Source organism: Podarcis cretensis (genome assembly GCF_951804945.1).
Source record: "Podarcis cretensis genome assembly, chromosome: Z".
Taxonomy (NCBI): domain Eukaryota; kingdom Metazoa; phylum Chordata; class Lepidosauria; order Squamata; family Lacertidae; genus Podarcis; species Podarcis cretensis.
Genome location: NC_137184.1, coordinates 6,792,363 through 6,813,580, shown reverse-complemented (window position 1 = coordinate 6,813,580; position 21,218 = coordinate 6,792,363). Strand labels below are relative to the sequence as shown.

Sequence of the window (21,218 nt, the reverse complement as noted above, 5' to 3'; positions counted from 1 at the left end):
CTCCAGGGATCTGCAACAAAATCCTGTCCAAGTCTGAGTTTGAATCATGCCACCAGATCGAATTATCCAAAGACCCTCTGGCAAAGGCAATTTTAAGGAGGACATCTTTAAAGGGCATCACAGCCGATCTACACACCCTACCACCAATCAGCATATTTTCCCTTCCGATGGGGGGGGGGGGAGTGTAATGCCAGAGACCATGCAATGAACCAAAAGCAAGTGAGTTCACTCTAGAGGAAAAAATTAAGATGAATCTGCAGCAAGCTAAAGAGAAAACATCCTTCCAGCTGATCCTCCCATCAAAGCTCCTCTAGAGCATGCCAGGCAAGTGCGGGGCCTTTCTATCTCTCCACAGTTACTATAACGATAGAGCCATAAGTCATGTCACCACAACAGCTAAGTCTCTGCTCCTGTGATTTATGTCTGCAGATGCTAAGAATTAAATAAATAATATTACAGAAACATTGTCTTTTTAGAACTGGTGGCAGAGCAAGTGGCCCTCAAGTTCCCAATGTGCAACGTGAGAATAAGAGGGCAAAGTGAGCAAATGCAACAGGCTATGAAGCAGGAAGGCAGAAAATGCAAAAGATTCCTTAACTTCTTAAAAAAAAGAAGAAGAAATTTTGTAGGGGATTCAGGTGTGTCCCCCCGCACCGAGCTTCCCTTCACAGGGATGGAGGGAAAGCCATTCAGTTTTCATTTCCATGCAGACTTGCCTAATTCACAATAAGCAAAATGGTGTACAGCTTATCTCTGGAAACATTGCACTTCTCCAAATTGTGTCATGCAGTTCTCCAACCCAAACATGTGCACAGATATGCATAAATTAATGAAAATAATCTACAAAGCTACGAGAAAGATGTATCGGGAAATAACCTAAGCACACCGCTTCCCTAGCACATGTGCAGAATGGATCTTAAGTAACCATACACCCTCCACTATCTCTTCTGCACACAGTTTAGTGTTCCTGCAATGAACAGACACTAGTAATTAGGCCTGGTTTGCGTGTCATGGTAACCCAAATCATGGTGTACTGTTATTGCATAAATATGCTGGTTTCTGGAGGGAGCTTGCACATACTTTCCTGCTCCTTCCTGGGCTTTCTAGGTTACTGTGGGACTGTAGCTAAGCCAGATTTTAACTTGGCATTTTGTCTGAACCTGGGATTGTGCTTAAGACATGAAATTATTCCCATTCACAAAGTCTCAAAGATCCAAACAATCCTACACATAAACACCCTTTGTAAATAACATCATCTCTAGAAAGCAGAATCCTTTTCTGAACCAGCACACAAAAGCAGATCAGCATCCCCACCACCACAAAACCCTCGCCACACATATCTGCTGCACTCAAGACACCTTCATTAAGATAGAAGGGTCATGCTGAGACCTTCACCCTGAGAGCTATAAAGAACTTAAGTATTTTCACAATGCAGGTGCTTGACAATTTTCCTCCATTAAGCTCTTAGCAAAGCATGACCTTCAGGCAAAGGTGTCAGGCTAATAAGAGGCCTAGAGGAATATGGTGTGCTCAAAAATAAGGGCTGGGGGTGGCGATGCTACCATGCCTACAGAGGAGGAGAGAGGAATGCCCTGGCGGCCTTGCTGCTAAGGCAACATGTCATAACATGGTCAGGAGAGCATCCAGTTCAGTGGCAGGTATAAAATAAGTCTGGGAAACAAAGCCAGGCTGTGCTCCAAGGAAGCTCACAAGCAGGTCTTATATTCCAATGGATGTCAGAGAAAAGAGAGTGAAAGATCAACCTGGGACAACAACTTGTACAGGGCTTACATCAGGCTTCCCCAGCCTGCTGCCTTACAGATGTCCTTGATCTGGGGTGTGGGTGACAGTCTTCTGGCTTGTCAAACCTACTACACTGTTGTTGCTTTCCTAGAAACCCTAAGATCCGCCAACCAGTGGCAAGTGCAAAAGATACCAGGTTAGAATGAAAGAACAGGTACACCTGAGCACATTCTAAGTCAGTAATTTTGCTTTCAGTAATTTTTGTGTGCAGGCCTTTCACACAAAAGTTCACTCCTGTACCTCGCAAGACGAAATTAATTCGTTCTGCGAGTTTTTTCGTCTTGCGATTTTTTTGTCTTGCGAAGCACGGACTTTGGAAAAGCTTCAAAAATCACCAAAGTCTTCAAAAACCTCAAAAAAAGGCATGCTATGAGTTGCTCCTCGAAGTCAAGTCGCAACTGCACCCCCTGAATGCACGGTTTTAAGAAAAAGGAAACAAACTTGCAAGACAAAGGAAACAAACTTGCAAGATGTTTTCGCCTTCGAAGCAAGCCCATAGGGAAATTCGTCTTGCGAAGCAACTCAAAAAACGAAAAACTCTTTCGTCTTCCGAGTTTTTCGTCTTACAAGGCATTCGTCTTGCGAGGTACCACTGTATATATATATTCCTGTCTTTAAAGAATTGGGAGCAAGAAACCCTTGCTGATCTTCTGCTTGTCAGAGATCTACCAGTAGATCCTGATCCACCTTCTGACCAACCTAAATATAGCTACCATCAGCCCCAGCCTGCCAGGTCATGGATCAGGAATGATGGATCTGGTGGGCACCATCTTGGCTACCCCCACCCCCATTATAGATGTTCAACAATATCTGCAATTTTTGTTTGAGGAAGGAATAATACGAAGATAACAATCTAAATTGTTTCAGGAAAGTACTATCTGTACTCATCAGGAGCAGCTGAGGACATTTTTGTCTCAACAAACTTTCCTAGCTAGGTGAAATGGTCTACTCTGCCTTAGGTGTTAATTCTCTATTGTTTTAAAACCTATTTTCAGTTGCTTTTGTACTGCTTATAAATCCATTTTAGCTGTTTTTATGAAGTATCTGCAAATTGCCTTAGGCACTTATGTAAGAAGTGCTTTAATAATAACAATATAATGAAGAAAATGGTGAAGGTGGGGGTAAAAACTGAGGAGGGAAGAGATAAAATTTTGGCTGTTTCTTGCAATGTGAACAAAACACAGAGACCCAGCTCTTAATTCTAGACTAACATCTCCACAGCAGCTTATGCAGCTGTGATCAAGATTACTTTCAAGTAAAAAGATATGGAGAAATCATTGAATGCTACACCAATTCCGTCTTTCAGGCTGAGCTCCACCTGAGAAGAGCTCAGGTTTGAATACAGACACAATAGATCACTCTTTCGTTCCCAATGTATTTGTGGAGCCTTCCATAATTCAACATAAAATATTTATTACCACATTTATTAAATGTTAAATAATTTAACATCTGCTGTGTGTCACCGAGGTGTTCAGTTAACTATTTTCCCTTTGTTGCATCTGAGTCTCCAGTTTTTTCACATCTTGTATTCTAAAGTTGTGGTTCTCTTCTTGAGAGGGACAACCACAGACCTTCTGCAGCTCTCTCATATTCTTGTCCCTACTGTTGTTGTTTTCCTCATGGGCAAGATTAATCACCTGCCAATGTGTATTTAAATAGTCCCCCCCCCCAATAGTGTTGAATCAAAATAAAGGTAAAGGTAAAGGTACCCCTGCCCGTACGGGCCAGTCGTGTCCGACTCTGGGGTTGTGCGCCCATCTCGCTTAAGAGGCCGGGGGCCAGGGCTGTCCGGAGACACTTCCGGGTCACGTGGCCAGCGTGACAAAGCTGCTCTGGCGAGCCAGTACCAGCGCAGCACACGGAAACGCCGTTTACCTTCCCGCTATAAAGCGGTACCTATTTATCTACTTGCACTTAAGGGTGCTTTCGAACTGCTAGGTGGGCAGGAGCTGGGACCGAACGACGGGAGCTCACCCCGCCGTGGGGATTCGAACCGCCGACCATATGATTGGCAAGTCCTAGGCACTGAGGTTTTACCCACAGCGCCACCCGCGTCGTGGGTTATCAATCCAAGTCTTCATCAACTAGCTTTGGGCATAGAAGCACAAGTGATGCATTTAATTTTATACATGGCAAACCAGTTAGTCTATGACGCAGGACACCATTGTTGTTGTCTGGGAAGTGGGAGCATTTATAATTATTTCTTCACTGGGGAAAAATTTGTAGCCTTGTCTACTACCAAGCCTGCCTAACTTGCAATGGAAAGTAACACCTGAACCTGAATTTGGAGTTTCAAAACAATCCAAATTATGAGCTCTCATATGCAAATTCTAAGAGATTTTCTATGGGTGTTGACTGGCATACACACACACACACACACACACATGTTTAGAAGTGAACTCTTGTGCATAATTTAGCTCACTATGATAATTATGGAGCCATTTTATTAATCCCTCGTAACCCCTTCCCAGAGCACAGTTGTGAACAGAACTGATTTGCTGTCCCTTATGTCAATCATGAAACAACCTTCACTCCCTCTTGGAGCAGTGTTCCAACAACAACAAAGGGAAATAATACCGTATTGGCCTGAATATAAGCCTCACTTTTCCCCCAAACTCTGGCCGTGAAAAGTTAAAGTGTGGCTTATATTTGCGACCTTACAGTATGCAGCCAGGAGCGTGGGGCAAACAGCACCAGGAGTGCAGCAAAGCAGTGCCTGCCCTGTTCATGGTCCCCCGTCCTCTCCCCCAAGGCCGGGAAAGGAGAGAGTGAGGAAGGGGAAAGGCCACCGGCAACGCAACGTGGCTCCCCCCCCCCCCAGTATGCAGCCAGGAGCAGTGAGGAATGGAGCGGCTTATATTTTGGGTTCTTTCTTTCTTTCTTTCTTTCTCTCTCTCTCTCTCTCTCTCTCTCTCTCTCTCTCTCTCTCTCCCCCCCCCTCCAATTTTAAAGGTGCAGCTTATATTTGGGTGCAGCTTATATTCGGGCCAATACGGTTATAATCCAAACTATTTATAATTTAACATATACAGAATGCCAAGGAAAGGTTTGATGAGCTAACCATGCACATCACCTGAATAGGCAAATAACAGTATTTGATATAAGGATAGCAAAAGCATTTAGAGCAGAATTGATATTATCTGAAAAGCCAAAATGCTTGCTTGGAACAGGGGAGGGGGCAGGGGCACAGAGCTCACTCCACAGCAAAAAACAAACAAACCACCATTTAAATTTATTATTTATTTTATTATTAAATTTATATTCTGCCTTTCTTCCCAAAGGAGCCCTGGACAGCAAAGACACAAGTGATAAAACAATTAAAACGTCAAAAACAATTTCACTGCAGAAGCAGTCGGGGGAAAGATGTTTACTTATAAGGCTTGTTGAAAAACTGAAGTCTTCAGTCAGGGCCAGAATTATAACACAGATAATGCCTGTCTAGTATTTAATGCAGGGAATTCTCAAAGGGAAACGGCCACCACCCTAAGGGCCCCGATGCATGGTAAGACAGTATCTGCAGGAAGCCCTTTTTGTTTAAATATTAACCAGATGTGCCTGTGCACAACCCAGGTTCTCTAGCCTGGAGTACAACTGCAGAAAAACCAAGAGAAAAACAACACATCTCCCATCTCTACAAAGGAACAAGTTCGTATCACTATAAATATCAAGGGTATCATTAACAGCATAATATGAGGGCTCATCAGGTACCCTATTTTTCGCTCTGTAAGACGCACCAGACCACAAGACGCACCTAGTTTTTGGAGGAGGAAAACAAGAAAAAAATATATTCTGAATCTCAGAAGCCAGAACAGCAAGAGGGATCACTGCGCAGTGAAAGCAGCAATCCCTCTTGCTGTTCTGGCTTCTGGGATAGCTGTGCAGCCTGCGTTCACTCCATAACACACACACACATTTCCCCTTACTTTTTAGGAGGGAAAAAGTGAGTCTTATAGAGCAAAAAATACAGTAGATCAGCATGCTCATGCAGAGAGAGAAGCCTAGGTAGAGGTTTCACTGCAACAGCTCACTCCATTTTAGAAACCTAAATGGGTACTGCGACCTTCCCTCATCCACAGTGCAGGGAGTATCATCCTTACCTGACATCTGATGGATCTTCGGTCACCAGGACATCTGTTTTGCAGCTGGCCAGCGGATTTATAGAAAGCTCCACCGGAGGAACCACAAAGCTCTTGCTAACAGGCAGCCAGAGACCCTGGCCTAGGCTGTAGGTGGACCTTCAAAAAAGAGCAGAAGATGAGAATGGTGCCTACATTCTCTACATTCTACATAGACTGTGGTTGCTCTAGTTCCCAAACTTGGTGCTCTTTTTAACACAGAATACTTGAGCTTTTTGCTACTTGCAAATTAATTGCTGACAGAAGTGTTGAACCTTATAGACTTATTTGTTCCTTAAGATTTCATGGTGGCTGGTAACCACTGGTACTAGTAGGGTGGAAGACAGGGAGGGTAACAAACAGTAGGTGGACCCAGAGAAAAAGACCACCAGAGCCAACTAATTCTGGTTTTGTCCCCACCCTCTTCCTCCCTGCTGAGTTCTGCAAGAGGTAACCCTGAGATGGAGGGGGGAAGCTGACAGGTTCCTGGACTTGTTGGAAGGAAGAAGGCAGGCAAGTTGGTGAGGCAGCGCCCCATTTGCACAGACAATCCTCTAACAGAATACGGAATTTATCCATCTCAGGACCACTTCATAGGGCTTTCTTAGTGGTATTCCTGAAATCATGGAAAGACTTTGCCTTTTGAGGTTCATTTTAAAGACTCATCTATTTATATCTTTTTATAATTAATATGTTTTATAGGTCGCTGGCATTCACTGCCTACCTTGTAACTTGGGTTTTGTTCCCTGTCCTGAGAAGCACTGGTAATAATTAGGGATGGAGGAAAATATGAACAGGTCCACCTACCCCAGGGGTCGGCAAACTAAGGCCCCAGGGGCTGGATGTGGCCCCCCAGGCTCATCAATCCTGCCCGCAGACCCTGCTCAGTCAGTCCCCGCCCGTTGAGGATGCCTCGCCACGTGGAGACTGACTTCTGCGATGCTAGCATGGCTGCTGGGTGGGTGGCGACGCTGATGCAGCTTTGGATTGGCTGCAGGAAGCTCCTGCAGCCAATCCAAAGCTGTGGATGGCTCTGGGTGGGCGATGACACTGGCGCGGCTTTGGATTGGCTGCAGGAAGTTCCCGCAGCTAGTCTGAAATCTCACTGCCCGTGCGCTGAGGTAAACCCAGCATGGCCATGGACGGAGAGGGCGGCGGGTGGGCAGTGGGTCTGGGCTGCACCATGGGCATTGTGGCGGGCGCATCATAGGGCTTCAGCCAGAGGTTGGCGTGCCTGCTGGCCCCACACCTGGTGCCCGGCTTGACGCTGCTGCTGGTGGCACACTTGGCAGCCGCACTGAAGCAGCTGGAGAGCGAGCTGTGCGTCACCTGCCCAGCGCCCTGCATGTGCTGCCTGCCCACCGACCTGGCCTCGGACGACGGGCTGCAGCACATGGTGCACATCTCCTGGTAGCTCCACGGGGATGGGCCAATGGAGTGGCTGCTACTTGCTAACAATGCCGGTGAGCAGGCACCACTGAGATGTGCTCCTGAGCACATGCAGAGTGCATTCCTCCTCCAGGTCCGGTGACAGCTGCAGGACCAGCTTGCAGGGTATTTATATTTTTCAAAATATAGTCCAGCCCCCCACAAGGTCTGGTGGCAGATGACAGAGACTGTGACACCATGAGACAGGTGTAAAACCAAATAAAATAAAGGTTTTATTACAAAACAACAAACAACAAAGCTTGTGGGTGTTTTTCCTGCAGGCCGGGTTCAAACTGCAGCTTTTCTCCTTTTGTAGTCATGGCCAGCTGCACCCAATCAGCCCAGAGCTTACAGAAACTGTTTTTAAAGGTACAAACATCTTTGCTGTTTCTGTGCAGAATGTTTCTTTCCCAACATAACATGCCAAGATAACAACTTCTTGATTCTAATTGTGTAAATAAGTTCTGACAGAATGGAACAAAAACTGGCTGGCAGCTCCCATATCTGCCAAAAGTCCATTTGAAGAGGTTGCATGACTCACCGAAGTATTTTTTCAGGTGCTTGTTCTCCTGTAACCAAGTCATAGCCCCTTTCCAGTGTTGTATATGGCCAAGGCCTGAAAGATATGGAAAAAGAAGAATCTCATGAAACCAGGAAAGGAGAGAACCTGTTAGCAGAGAGGTAGCATTTATTTTATTTATATACTACATTTTAGAGTGTAGCCTCACAATGTGACATACAAATCAAGTGTAGGAATGCAAGAAGCTGCCTCATAACAAGCCATAACATTGGTTCTTTCTTTACAATAGGGATGGGGGACCTTCTCCAACCCATGGGCCACGCTTCTTGGGGACTTGGTCCAGAAGCAAAAAATGGACATAGCAATAAATACAGAATTTTACATTTGTATAGTGGGGTGGTTTCTGCACACACACACATACATGCCTCTCTATACTACATCCAGACAAGCAAGAGGCATTATCAGAGTGCAAGGACACATCCCAGGTAGGCAAAAACTCTCAAGGAGGGGGCAGTGCTCAGTTGGTGAGCATACCCTCTCAACATTTCTTGGATGAAAAGAGGGACACCCCATTCCATAATGATAATTTTTTTTTCTATTTATATCCCACACAGCCACTCTGATCAGCTTCCAACATATAAAAAAATAATAAAACATTAAAAATAAAAACCTTCCCTATACAGGATTGCCTTCAGACAGCTCAGGGATCAGATAAATCCAACGTTTCTCCAATGGAAATAGGAAAAATTGGACATTCTGGGATCAAACCAGAAACCGGGATGGCTTCTCTAAATCAGGGTGGTGGGGAAGGGGTGGCGGCGTTTGCACCTGCAAGCACCTACTTGGCCAAGGTGGAAAGCAGGAGGCTGGACTGGTTGGGACATTCATGTGGCCCAGCAGGGATCAGTCTGGATGCAACAGGTAGGCCAGTCACAACCACTACCATTTGCCAGCTTTTATTGCCTTTCCCATTTAGAATACTTTGCACTCACCCTTCACTGTGTCCCCAGTCATTGCGCACACACAAGTGTTGATGTACAGGGTCAGGGCCATAGCCCTCGTGACAGCTGCACTCACCTAGAAAGAGAAAGCACATGCTGGAATGCTAAACTCCTAGCAATGGGATAGTTCACCACCTCTCACGAAAGTCTGTTCCACTGTTGAACAGCTCTAACTGTCAGAAAGTTCTTTCTGATGTTCAGTCGGAATCTCCTTGAAGGCATTGGTTTAGGTCTTACCCTCCAGGGCAGAAGGAAACAAGCTTGCGCCACCTTCCATGTGGCTATCATATCTCCTCTCAGTCTCCTTTTTACCAGCCTAAACATACCCAATTCCTCGTAAGGCTTGGTTTCCAGACCCTTGATCATCTTGGTTGCCCTCCTCGTACAAATTCCAGTTTGTCAACAGCCTTCTTAAATTGTTCAAAGTGGGATATAAGGGCTCATGAAATTCTGAAGATATTCTGGACTCAGTTTGTACAAATGAAAGCCAAGAAACTAAAGAGTACATTGAACCATCCTCATGATGTGTTATATGTGAATGTTAGCATGGAATGGAACAAAGAACACAGGAAGGTATCACTTGGCCCACTGACCGGCAGCAGCTCCTCAATGTTTCAAGCAGGTAGTCTTTCACAGCCCTACCTAGAGTTGCTAAGGACTGAACCTGAGAGCTTTTCCAAATCAGATGCTCTACCAGTGAGCCATATCCTTTCTCCTAAAGAGAAACCCAATACACATTCTAACATTCTGAAACACATCCTTAATATGAGAAGGGGGGGAAAGAAGAGAAACCAAAAGCGTATTCCATGTACTAATAAATATAATTTTTATATTAAATATCAGTTCATATGCAACTTTCTTGCATGGGGGGAGGAGAAAGGACTAAAGCTTCCCTTCCCGTTTGGCAAGATGTGGGAACAGATGACCCACACCTGGGGCAAGCAGTCAGCTGCCATGTGGCACACCATTCTTAGATGGCTTAGATTGATCCTTTGTTTCACAGAAATACATATCCCCAAGCAAGCGCTGGCAAAAATATATAATAAAAGATTAATTGGATTTGTTCATCCAGGAGCCGTTAAAAGCCTGTGTTGATTTTTCTTCTCCTTTCCCCTTCAGCTGACATTTTCTGTTGACAAAGCACCAAGCTAGGGCAAGTTTTAAGCACAGTTGGCATAAAGAAGATTGAGGGCCTCTTTGCATAACTCCCCATCACATATGTTCCAGTAGCTCCAGCTATTCCTATTTATCAGGGACAGCTCCAATTTGATCACTATCTCTGGTTTATCTTTTGGAAGATACCTTGTCAATATTTTGTTAGTGTGAGTTGCCATTCCTCAGATATATTTATTTGTTTATAAAAGTATTTTTATACAGTCATATTTTAAAATGTCATATACCGCTTTAACTGTCTTAGAATTCTTTCTGCTTTTTAACTGTGGACACGTTTGCCACTCTGGGCTCCTTCAGCAGAAATTTCAATTCAATAAATGAAAAAAATATGAAAAAATAGTAGGGCGGGGTAAAAAAAATAAATACTGTACCATTAAAAAAATAACCACAATACATATAATAATTAAAATGACTGGCTAATAAATTTAAATGGCTGCAGAAGTCTGTTAGCCACCTGCCCCATCTGTCCCATCAACAATCCAGCTGCTGCAGTCCCATATAAAGTGTATTGCATACAAATGGAAAAGTAATCCCAATCCAGACACAGTGGTACCTTGGGTTAAGAACTTAATTTGTTCCGGAGGTCCGTTCTTATCGCTGCACGATTTCTGTTCTCACCCTGAAGCAAAGTTCTTAACCCAAGGTACTATTTCTGGATTAGCGGAGTCTGTAACCCGAAGCGTATGTAACCTGAAGCGTATGTAACCCGAAGTACCACTGTATGACTACTGCAGGCCTACCAGACAAAGCTGGTAAAAGGCCCTCCTAGTTATGAGAGGTCACTTAGGTCTATTATGACAACCCCACCCCCAGCCTTAGAAGGAGTCCAACCCCAACCATAAAAGGAAACTGTCCAGATTTCAGTTCCAAACCCTAAGCCCCTAACAGTTAGGTGGCAGACCTGGGAAATGAATGCATTGTATCTCAAGTGCATACAGAAAGAGTGCTGCTGGATCAAAGGCCCCTCCTAGTAGCCCAGCATCCTCTTGTCACAGTAGCCAAAGGCATGCATCCTATCTCTAGTGTACATGAATGTGCATGCATAGTCATCAGCCCCCAAAACAATGCAGTCCTGGACAATGCCCAGCCTAAACTTCAATGTACTGCAATTTCCAGAATGTATTTTCAACTGTCACCAACAGATTGTAGGCAACCATGCTTATCAAATGTATCTTTCTTTAGCCAAAAGAGCAAACACCTTTATTGGGCTTTAAATCAGTGGGAAACAGGGCAGAGTAGATTATATCAATACTGCAGAGTTAGTAAATGCTACTGAGTGCAGCAGATGGAACAGAACTTTCAGGCTATGGGTAGTGGTGGCAGGGACAGGAATAACTGGCATGAGAACTGAGCTATCCCAGTCTTGAACTTGTTTTCATTTGAGAAATGGTGGAAGGTAAGCAAATGCCTCCCTTCGCCTAGCTAAAGAAGGAAGATGCACAGATTGAAAGCTGCTTCCACTAAGGAAGTACAGTGGTACCTCAGGTTACAAATACTTTGGGTTACAGACTCCACTAACCTGGAGGTAGTGCCTCGGGTTAAGAACTTTGCTTCAGGATGAGAACAGAAATCGTGCTCTGGCGGCATGGCGGCAGCAGGAGGCCCCATTAGCTAAAGTGGTATCTCAGGTTAAGAACAGTTTCAGGTTAAGAACAGACCTCCAGAACGAATTAAATTTGTAACCAGAGGTACCACTGTAATACAGTCTGATAAACTTGCTCTTATGATCATCGGGTTCCTTAAAATCTCTCACTGGGATTAGGTAAGCATCTTTTGTTGCCAGAGATAAGTGAAATGGGTTCATCTGCTGGACATCTTTCTTTTCTTTTCTTTCACTGAGGGGGAAAAAAGTCCTGTAAAGGAGGGGAGGGGAAAATAAGAGGAGCTAATGATGTGCTAAATTGCAACAGCACCTTCATAAAATATTCACCGTCTTAAACATGTCTAATATTAAAGATTAAATGTCCTGGGATTTGTCTTAGTGACTCCAGAGGCCTGATTTATGATCTGCCAGAAGCCGCTAACTTTGTGATTCATGATGCAAGGTTTTGAATTGTAACCTTTCCAAAAAGAAGTGGGGGGTGGACCGAGGAAGGGTTAGCTGTTCCCTACTTGGGAGGAACTGTTCTTTCCTGGGGTAGGGAGGGAGAACTTAAAGGGATGGCCCACATTTAATGCTCTTTTTTTTTTTTTTTTTTAGGAACTTGAACACAAGTGGAAAGAAGCATTAATAAGTCATTTTCTTCGTACAGTGCTTAGCATGCAAGTTTCTTACTGCCTGGATCATTAATTCCTCACTCTTATTGCATAACAAATATGTGTTCTGCAATCATGCAGCATTTTAAAAAAAGGGGTCGTGAAAGTGTAACGGCAGAGAAAGGGGACCTTTGTCCTGATGTCAGATAATTTTTGGCTCCATGGACTTTTGTTTCAGCCTCCCTACCACACTCCCTGCAGAGTTGTTTTAGGTTTTAGCTCATATAGTGTGCACAATGCAGGGTTGACACCTTTGGTTGGGTAAAACAAGGAACAGGTCAGGCAAAATATGGGACAAGTTGAGGGGGTGGGGAAGAATTAGGAGGCTAAAAATTACTTGGTGCAGAAATGACTTCAAAGTCATTTTGTTGTTTCCAATGTTGGTCACACCCACAGAGTGGACCCAATGAAATTTCTGGATCTGAGTTAGCAATGCACATTAATTTCAATAATTCACATCCTCCCCGCCTGCTGGATTTCTGCCTGTAAGAAGAATGGTAAAACCCCACCAAAGAGAGGTGGTAAAGGTACCCCTGACCATTAGGTCCAGTCGTGGCCGACTCTGGGGTTGCAGCGCTCATCTCGCTTTATTGGCCAAGGGAGCTGGCATACAGCTTCCGGGTCATGTGGCCAGCATGACTAAGCTGCTTCTGGCGAACTAGAGCAGTGCACGGAAACACCGTTTACCTTCCCGCCGGAGCGGTATCTATTTATCTACTCGCACTTTGACGTGCTTTCGAACTGCTAGGTTGGCAGGAGCAGGGACCGAGTAACGGGAGCTCACCCCGTCAGGGGGATTCGAAGTCCTAGGCTCTGTGGTTTAACCCACAGCGTCACCCATGTCCAAGTGAGGAGGAGATAGCAACAAATTCTGTTTCTCTTCCTAGGAGAGCTTTGCCTCCAACATCCCTTTCCATATATATAGCTGCTAATGCCAGTTCATTCACACACATGTATGCATCATAATCAGAGAAGTCCATTCAACCACCAGGGTTACATCTTTTCTTGTCACCTATTTGAGGCATTTTAAAAAGAACTCATGGGACACGGGTGGCGCTGTGGGTTAAACCACAGAACCTAGGGCTTGCTGATCAGAAGGTCAGTGGTTCAAATCCCCGCGATGGGGTGAGCTCCCGTTGCTCCATCCCAGCTCCTGCCTACCTAGCAGTTCAAAAGCATGTCAAAGTGCAAATAGATAAATAGGCACCGCTCCAGCGGGAAGGTAAATGGCATTTCCGTGCACTGCTCTGGTTCGCCAGAGGCGGCTTAGTCATGCTGGCCACATGACCCGGAAGCTGTACGCCGGCTCCCTCGGCCAATAAAGCGAGATGAGCGCCGCAACCCCAGAGTTGGTCACGACTGGACCTAATGGTCAGGGGCCCCTTTACCTTTTACTAAAAAGAACTCATCTGTTTTCTATAGGCATTCATGGAATCATAGAACTGTACAGCTGGAAGGGACCCTGGGGGTCATCTAGTTCAACCTCTTGCAGTGCAGGAATCTTATCTAAAGCACCATTCAAAGCACTCTTATACCACTTTAACAGTCTTGGAGACCCCCTGTTCCTTTCCCAGAGATATAATTCCCAGAATCCTCTGGGAAGAAGGATTGCTATCCCACTGTTCTTTCTCAGGTAGCAAAATGTCTTGGGCCAACCCAGTCCTGCCTTTTTGAATATTTGTTTTAAAAACCCACAACCAAATCTAGCAGTTCTAGGTGGCATGTGCCATCATAAGAGATGCATTTAGTTCAGTGTGTGAGAAGGGGAGGAAAGCATGTTTCAAAAACAATTAATTGGCAGGATTAATAAAGGACACCTGATCAGTGATCACTCGTATTCATATGCACCATAGCTGCTGCTTCTGGGACACAATGCTTTAAACAAAAAGGTGGTGGATCAAAACAAAACAAGCCCCCATCCCCAAATGCTTGCTTACATGCTTCATCTTGCAAACAAAACAAAACAAAATGACTCCTTACTCAAGCTGCTTCTGACGCCCACACTCTCCCCTTCGAAAAGGCTGCTGCTCCATTATTGGCTAGTCTTGAGCATCAATCAGTTGGCTTTGGAGGGAAGCGCAGACCCAACTTCCTAAGCACTTAGCAACTTCTAGTTGCGTGAGACAAGCAAGTTAGGGTGAGAGCACAAATGCCAATTTTATTTTTATAACTTCGAAAACAGGACAAATTGGGGGGCAAATGGGACAGGAGACTCTGTACCCACAAAACGGGACAATCCCATTTTTTTAAGGTATGGGTGGCAACCCTAACTGCATGTGATGTGCTAGGTTTAGGCAGGGGACATAGGCTAGCTTGCTTGAAATCTGCCTGACCCCGACTGTACCATTCCACAGCATACAACCTCCAACACAGGTCACGTTTTCCAGTTCTCAATGAGAATTGTTGTTGTTGTTGTTGTTGTTGTTGTTGTTGTTGTTGTTGTTAATTTGTACTTTGATTGATATGCCCTCCAGCTGCAGAGACTCTGAGACTTTTCAGTGTCTCTCCTCTGACTGTCTGGGTGTGGCCTTGAGTAGAGTCAGAGACCAGTCTTCCTTTCGGCTTTAGACCACACCTCTGGGGAAAGGGATCTCTCAGCTGAACTGCTAGCTTATGAGCCTTTTGCTCCCTGCAAAGATGACAGTGTACTCAGTGGCATAGCGTGGAGGGCCATGGCCCTGGGCACAATTTTGAAGGAGTGCAACCAGGTGCCCCACCAGAGGCTCTGTCAGTGGAGGTTGGCTTGTGCCCAACAGTGGCAGCTCCAGAGAGAGGCTGAGCAGCTCCACCCTTAGGACAAGCCTGACCCAGGGATGGAGAGAGGCTGCAGTGAGCTATGAAGCTGCCAAACTGCTCCCCTGTGCCTGGCCGTGGCAGGGCAATGTTGCCACCATTCTCTTGTGCTGTGGCGCGCAAGGAAGCAGCACAGCTACCTCTAACGTAGCCACAGTTCCGCTCCCAGGTGCGCCCTGGGTGTAATTTGCAAGAGGAGTTGCAGCAGGTTCACTCCGTACCCTGCCTCCCCCAAGGGAGCACCCTACACGCCCGCCCCAGACGGCATTTGCACACCCTCTGTCACTGAATGTACTCCCAAACATCTGTCTGAAATTGCCTTGCAAATCTAGGGCTGGGTAGGACTCAAATATGCAATTACGGTAATCAAATATATGCACATTCCCTTCGTTAGCTTAATGCAGCCAAATAATAAAATGTTTGTTTTCTGATAACAAAAAGGTGGTACTTTTAATAGTTCAAAACTCACCTCCAATTATAACCAGCCACAGTTTTCTATCTCCACAGACCTGTATAATGAGCCCGACAGCTGGTTACACTGAATATTTACTGCAAGCTAACACGTCTGCCCCTACTATGTCATCCCTCAAATGGTACTCAGAGGTACACTCCCACTGAAGACTGAGGTTTACGGCAAGGTCTTTTGTGTGTAAAAAGAGACTGGAATCTTCAGCTGTTTCAAAATAGAGCAGGCAGGCTACTGATATGCACCAGTTAGTACAGTGCTTTGTCATTTGCACTACTTTCCACTCCAAAGCCAATCAAAGCGCTGGTTTTAACCTTAAAAATCATAAATTGTTGTGGACTAGTTAATTGAATGGGGACATGGGTGGCACTGTGGTCTAAAGGTCAGTTCGAATCTGTTGCTCAGTCCCAGCTCCTGCCCACCTAGCAGTTCAAAAGCACATCAAAATGCAAGTAGATAAATAGGTACCGCTCCGGTGGGAAGGTAAACGGAATTTCCATGCACTGCTCTGGTTCACCAGAAGCGGCTTAGTCATGCTGGCCACATGACCCGGAAGCTGTCTGCAGACAAACACCGGCTCCCTTGGCCTAAAGAGCGAGATGAGCGCCGCAACCCCAGAGTCATCCATGACTAGACCCAACAGTCACGGGTACCTTTACCTTTAAAAAGGTAAAGGTACCCCTGCCCGTACAGGCCAGTCTTGACAGACTCTGGGGTTGTGCGCCCATCTCACTTAAGAGGCCAGGGGCCAGCGCTGTCCGGAGACACTTCCGGGTCACGTGGCCAGCGTGACATCGCTGCTCTGGCCAGAGCCAGAGCCAGAGCCGCACACGGAAACGCCGTTTACCTTCCCGCTGGTAAGCGGTCCCTATTTATCTACTTGCACCCGGAGGTGCTTTCGAACTGCTAGGTTGGCAGGCGCTGGGACCGAGCAGCGGGAGCGCACCCCGCCGCAGGGATTCGAACCGCCGCCCTTTCGATCGGCAAGCCCTAGGCGCTGAGGCTTTAACCCACAGCGCCACCTGCGTCCGGCCTTTACCTTTACCTTTAGCTTAATTGAAAGAGCACCTATTCCCACCCAGGCCTTAAGATCTTCATTGAAGGACCTTCTCCAGATTTCTCTGCCAGAAAAGCGTTTTTTCCCAGTGGTGGTGCCCTGTCTATGGAATGCCTTTCTGTGAGGGGTTGACTTGGGGCTCCCCTAGAGGACCTGCTTAGTGTAGCATTCATTCTGATTTACTTGCACAAAGCTTATTTATTGAGCAATTGCTCTGGTTTGATTGTGGGGAGGTTATGCAACAACAGGCATTCATACAAACTTGCTTGCAGGGAGTTTATATGCCTTCCTGTTAAGAAATTGTTCATCCCACAGTTTTCTACGCATTTCTCTGTCACTTTCCTGAGCAAATAAAATCTGTTTCTTCCTAAAAGTGGATTTGTTGCACTATCAACAACAACAACAACAGTGTGTGTATTATGGACACCGTGATAATGCAATATGTTTCACTGTTTTGTACTGTCTGGATTTAACAACAGCAGGAGTTTGCGTGAGAAACTTTGTATGATGCTTTAGGGTTTAAATATTTTGGATAAACAGCAGGATAGGTGGCAAGGAAATATAGCGTAAGACCAAAGATGCACCTCTGCTTCCTGCTATAGCCAAACAGATGCCTCAGGGAAGCTGGTACGCAGGGCACAAAAGCAGCAGTCAAACATTGTTATTTTACCCCCTAGCAACTGGTATTCAGAGATGGACTGCCTTGGACCATGAGGTACTCCACTGCGCCACAATGGCTGATGCCCGTTGATGAACCTCTTACCCCAATCCATAAATGTACTAAGCCCCCTTAGGGGGGAACCCTTTATGTCCACTTCATACCATATATAACTGTACTTTTCCATCATGCCCCACTCAATCATCTCTCCCCCTTCCCTAAACAAAGAAAAGAAAAGAAAAGAAAAGGCCCAAACACCTTTTATATTTCTTTATTCCATGACAGCTGAAACTGAAGCTCTATAAACCTGAAAAAAACAATAAAATTAGTGCTTCTAATACCCACAGCTAAAGCTTTTGCTCCAGGCTTCATTTTATGGGAAACTTCATTTCAGCAAACTAAAGATGGCAAGCTGTAACACAATTTCAACATTCTGCCTGGAGATTAATGGATCCCTGATGGCAGAATTTTCCTTCTTGCATTATACAAAATCCAAAGCCAAACTCAGTTAAAGCAACATGCATTCCCATCAGATACACTGAAGGTCAGGGGTCAAAGCAGCATCTCTTAAAAACACACACACACACAATGACAGGACTTAATTGTTTAGTTCAGATACCAGAAAGGCTCAGAAATAATAAACTTTGTAATCTCAAAACATATTTGTGCTTCTTTTGAAGGGGACTGTCAGGGACGCAGCGGGAGCGCAGGGAGGGGAGGAGATGGAGAGCGAAGGGGAGCAATCCGAGGGCAGCGTAGGAGAAGATGACAGTAGCCTGAAAGATTCCATGAGCCTCTCCGGCGAATCGGAAGATTCACAGAAGGGGGCGCCGGTGGCCAGGGCAAGGGGGGCCACAAGGGGGACACCCCAGAAGCAAGGGGCCAGCGGGGACTCCCAGAGCAGCAGTTGGAAATCAGGACCAGCTTCCCCACCAGAGCGCAGTGGGGGGGAGGAGTCCCAGGTATCGGGACCAGCGTATTCACCACCAGCGAGAGGAGATGAGTCAGGATTGACCACGCCTCCATCAGAGAGCGGGGGAACGGTCAAGAGGAAGGTTGCCGGCTGGGCGCGCGCGCCAAGTTCAAATGTACAGGCGAGCGGCACAGCAGGTAGCCCGGATAGGGAACCAGGTCCTAAAGCCCGCTGGAAGGAGGGGGAAGATTCAGGGGGGTCAGCGTCAGAAGAGTCCAGAAAGGAAGAAACCCCAGCGGGCAGGAGGGCCCAGAGGAGGAAGGAGCTAAGGAAGAGGTGGAGCATGGCTAGAGTCTGGTGTGGAAGGGGAGGAGACTCAGATGGAGCTTCGCCGGTCTAGGGTTTAAGACGTAGAGTTGCACGCTGCGGCTTTGAAATGGAAACCAAACTTTAATAAAGACTTTTGTACATAACGACAGCCTGGCGTTGGTCCTCTGTGAGCTGGGACCTAGGGGCAGCTCTGACAGGGACATAAGCACCTTTAGACATGTCTAAAGGGCTATGAAAATGTTTGGCTTGGTCCACACTATAAACAGCTTGAATGTGGAACAAATTAGGATTACATGCATAAGGTTCCATGTCCATCCTGACATGGAAAGTCGGAAGGATTAAATAGCACATGTGTTGGGAACCTTAGGCCCAGGGGCCAAATGTGCCCTTCCAGGCCTCTCCTTCTCCACAGGCCACACAGCCCTCTTCCATGACCACACCACTCACTAGGCCTGCTTCACATGCTGATGGATTTTCCCTGGCTATAATGTATCCTTGAACTCCCAAGGGTGTGTCTTATTTGCCTTTCTGGAGGACAGGAATGTGTGTTTGTGTGTAGAAAATAGCCTACTCTGCGAAGGCATAATTTATATACACTGCCTCACACACTTTTGCCTCTGTGACTGCCCACCACTGGAGCATGGTCCTCAGAAGGTTGCTAGGAAGAAATGACAGACCTTAGACTTAAAGGTGTTACCCAACCCTGGGAGAGCCAATGATGGTAAAGAGATTTGCCCTGGAAAGCCGTCGCCTCTCAGAAAGGGCAATTCTGGGCTAGAGGACTGGGCTAGGGCTTAAGGCAGCTGCTTCTGTTTTCCTGCTCCCAAACTCTTATAGCAACTGGTGGCATTGCATAGGTGTAGCCAACTCTTCACAAGATGTGATTACCCTTACCTCTGATGAAAATGGCATGGACACCCCCCCCCCTGGACCTGCCAACTCCTCTGTGCTTTTCTGCTACTGTTTTGGTTGAGGACAAGCAACTCAAAAACAAACCCTCCAAATCCCAGCAGATACTGCTGTTTGGATGATGTCACACACAATTTCCTGTGTCAGGGGCTTGGAAGAGGCTACATGCTGCAGATGTGTTTGGAAGGGACAAATTTGTGTCTGTAGCAAGGATATGCTCTATGAATTCAGCAAGGCCCCTTTAGATCATTCCCAAACCATCATGATGCAATGTTAATTTCCCCCAAGGAATCATGGCATGAGGCCAAAACTTGCTATTGGTCCTGAAATCCATCCCTCTGCATGCATCCTGACCTCTGTTCTTCATTGTCGTCCAAGATCTGCAAACCAAGCTGTGCTTCTGTGTTTCAATATGCAAGCCACAGCAGTCCATGAACCAGATTGCTGCCAGCAGCCCAGAGTGCCATTTACACAGCCAGGAGCCCAAAGGAGCACCAGTAAAACGAACAAATGTGTTCCCTGTATCTGCACTATTGGTTGCCTAGAAGAATGAAGCCACAAAGGTCTCCAAGATCCATAAGCATGCAAAGAAAGCTGCAGATTGATTGATCCTCTCCCAAGAGCCTACAAACTATTAACTGAATGTCAGAGGAACAATTTCTTAGTCTGCTATTCAAAGGAAATCAGAAATTGTTAAGCCTGTGATAAGGCTATTTGGTGCCTTCTGCCATTTACCCATGCCACAAGAGTGGTGAGACCTGAACTAGTCATCTTTGGATCTCTGTGTGGCTGTCCCATTTGATAACAGCTCCCATTATAAACCATGAAAGACCATTGAGCAAAAGGATCCCCTTGTTCTCCTGGGCAGCACAAAGCTGTCTTTGGGGAACAGCCCTACTGGATAGTTGTATCAGCAGTAGAGGTTCAAGTTTAATGTGGGTTGTTTTCCCATTTAGACTTCTTCCCAGATGCTCTTTGTAATTTTGTTTACATGCCAACATTATTTACATGCTTATTATTAGCAACACTAATGTATCCCACCCTTCTGGTGCGAATACACCACTCAGGGCAGCACAGCTTACAACAGTAGACAAAATAAATACCACAATAAACAGGCATTAAGGGACGTGGGTGGCACTGTGGGTTAAGTAAGAGCCTAGGACTTGCTGATCAGAAGGTTGGTGGTTCAAATCCCCATGACGGGGTGAGCTCCCGTTGCTCTGTCCCAGCTCCTGCCAACTTAGCAGTTTGAAAGCATGTCAAAGTGCAAGTAGATAAATAGGTACTGCTCCGGCGGGAAGGTAAACGGCTTTTCCACGTGCAGCTCTGGTTTGCCAGAAGCGGCTTAGTCATGCTGGCCACATGACCCAGAAGCTGTAGGCCGGCTCCCTCGGCCAGTAAAGCGAGATGAGCGCCGCAACCCCAGAGTCGGCCACAACTGGACCTAATGGTCAGGGGTCCCTTTACCTCTACCAAACAGGCATTACAGAAGTGAAACCATATTGGGAGGGGTGTGGCTGCACATGCCAGCCCTGCCTCCTCAGGCTCTGACCTTTCCGCATCTGGATGGGGTTTGTAAATCTGTCCACTTGAACCCTGCTTGATCAAGGTTTCCAGTTCACTTAAAAATGTATTCACTTTTAATTGGTTAAAACCAAATTATTATCTCTCCCCCCCCCCAAGGTTCAATTCAGCATTGCACAAGTGGTGTCCTGCAAAAAGAGCTCCCTTCTTCTCCACCCCCCACCTCCCCCAAAATCCTGCTCCAGAGGATCTCCTTGAGGGGCTAGGAGAGA

General features: G+C 46.1%; 1 protein-coding gene across 2 annotated transcripts in view; it reads right to left on the bottom strand.

Moving 5' to 3' along the window:
• The window catches only part of ASTN2 (astrotactin 2), a 669,461-nt gene that overhangs the window by 292,607 nt on the left and 355,636 nt on the right, over positions 1-21,218 (bottom strand). For both annotated transcript variants that reach the window (XM_079961923.1, XM_079961924.1), the window contains exons 8-10: positions 8,859-8,943; positions 7,888-7,962; positions 5,901-6,038 (exon numbers count right to left, since the gene is read on the bottom strand). In XM_079961923.1, coding sequence (XP_079818049.1) covers positions 5,901-6,038; positions 7,888-7,962; positions 8,859-8,943 — 298 coding nt within the window. The remainder of the gene's footprint in view (positions 1-5,900; positions 6,039-7,887; positions 7,963-8,858; positions 8,944-21,218) is intronic.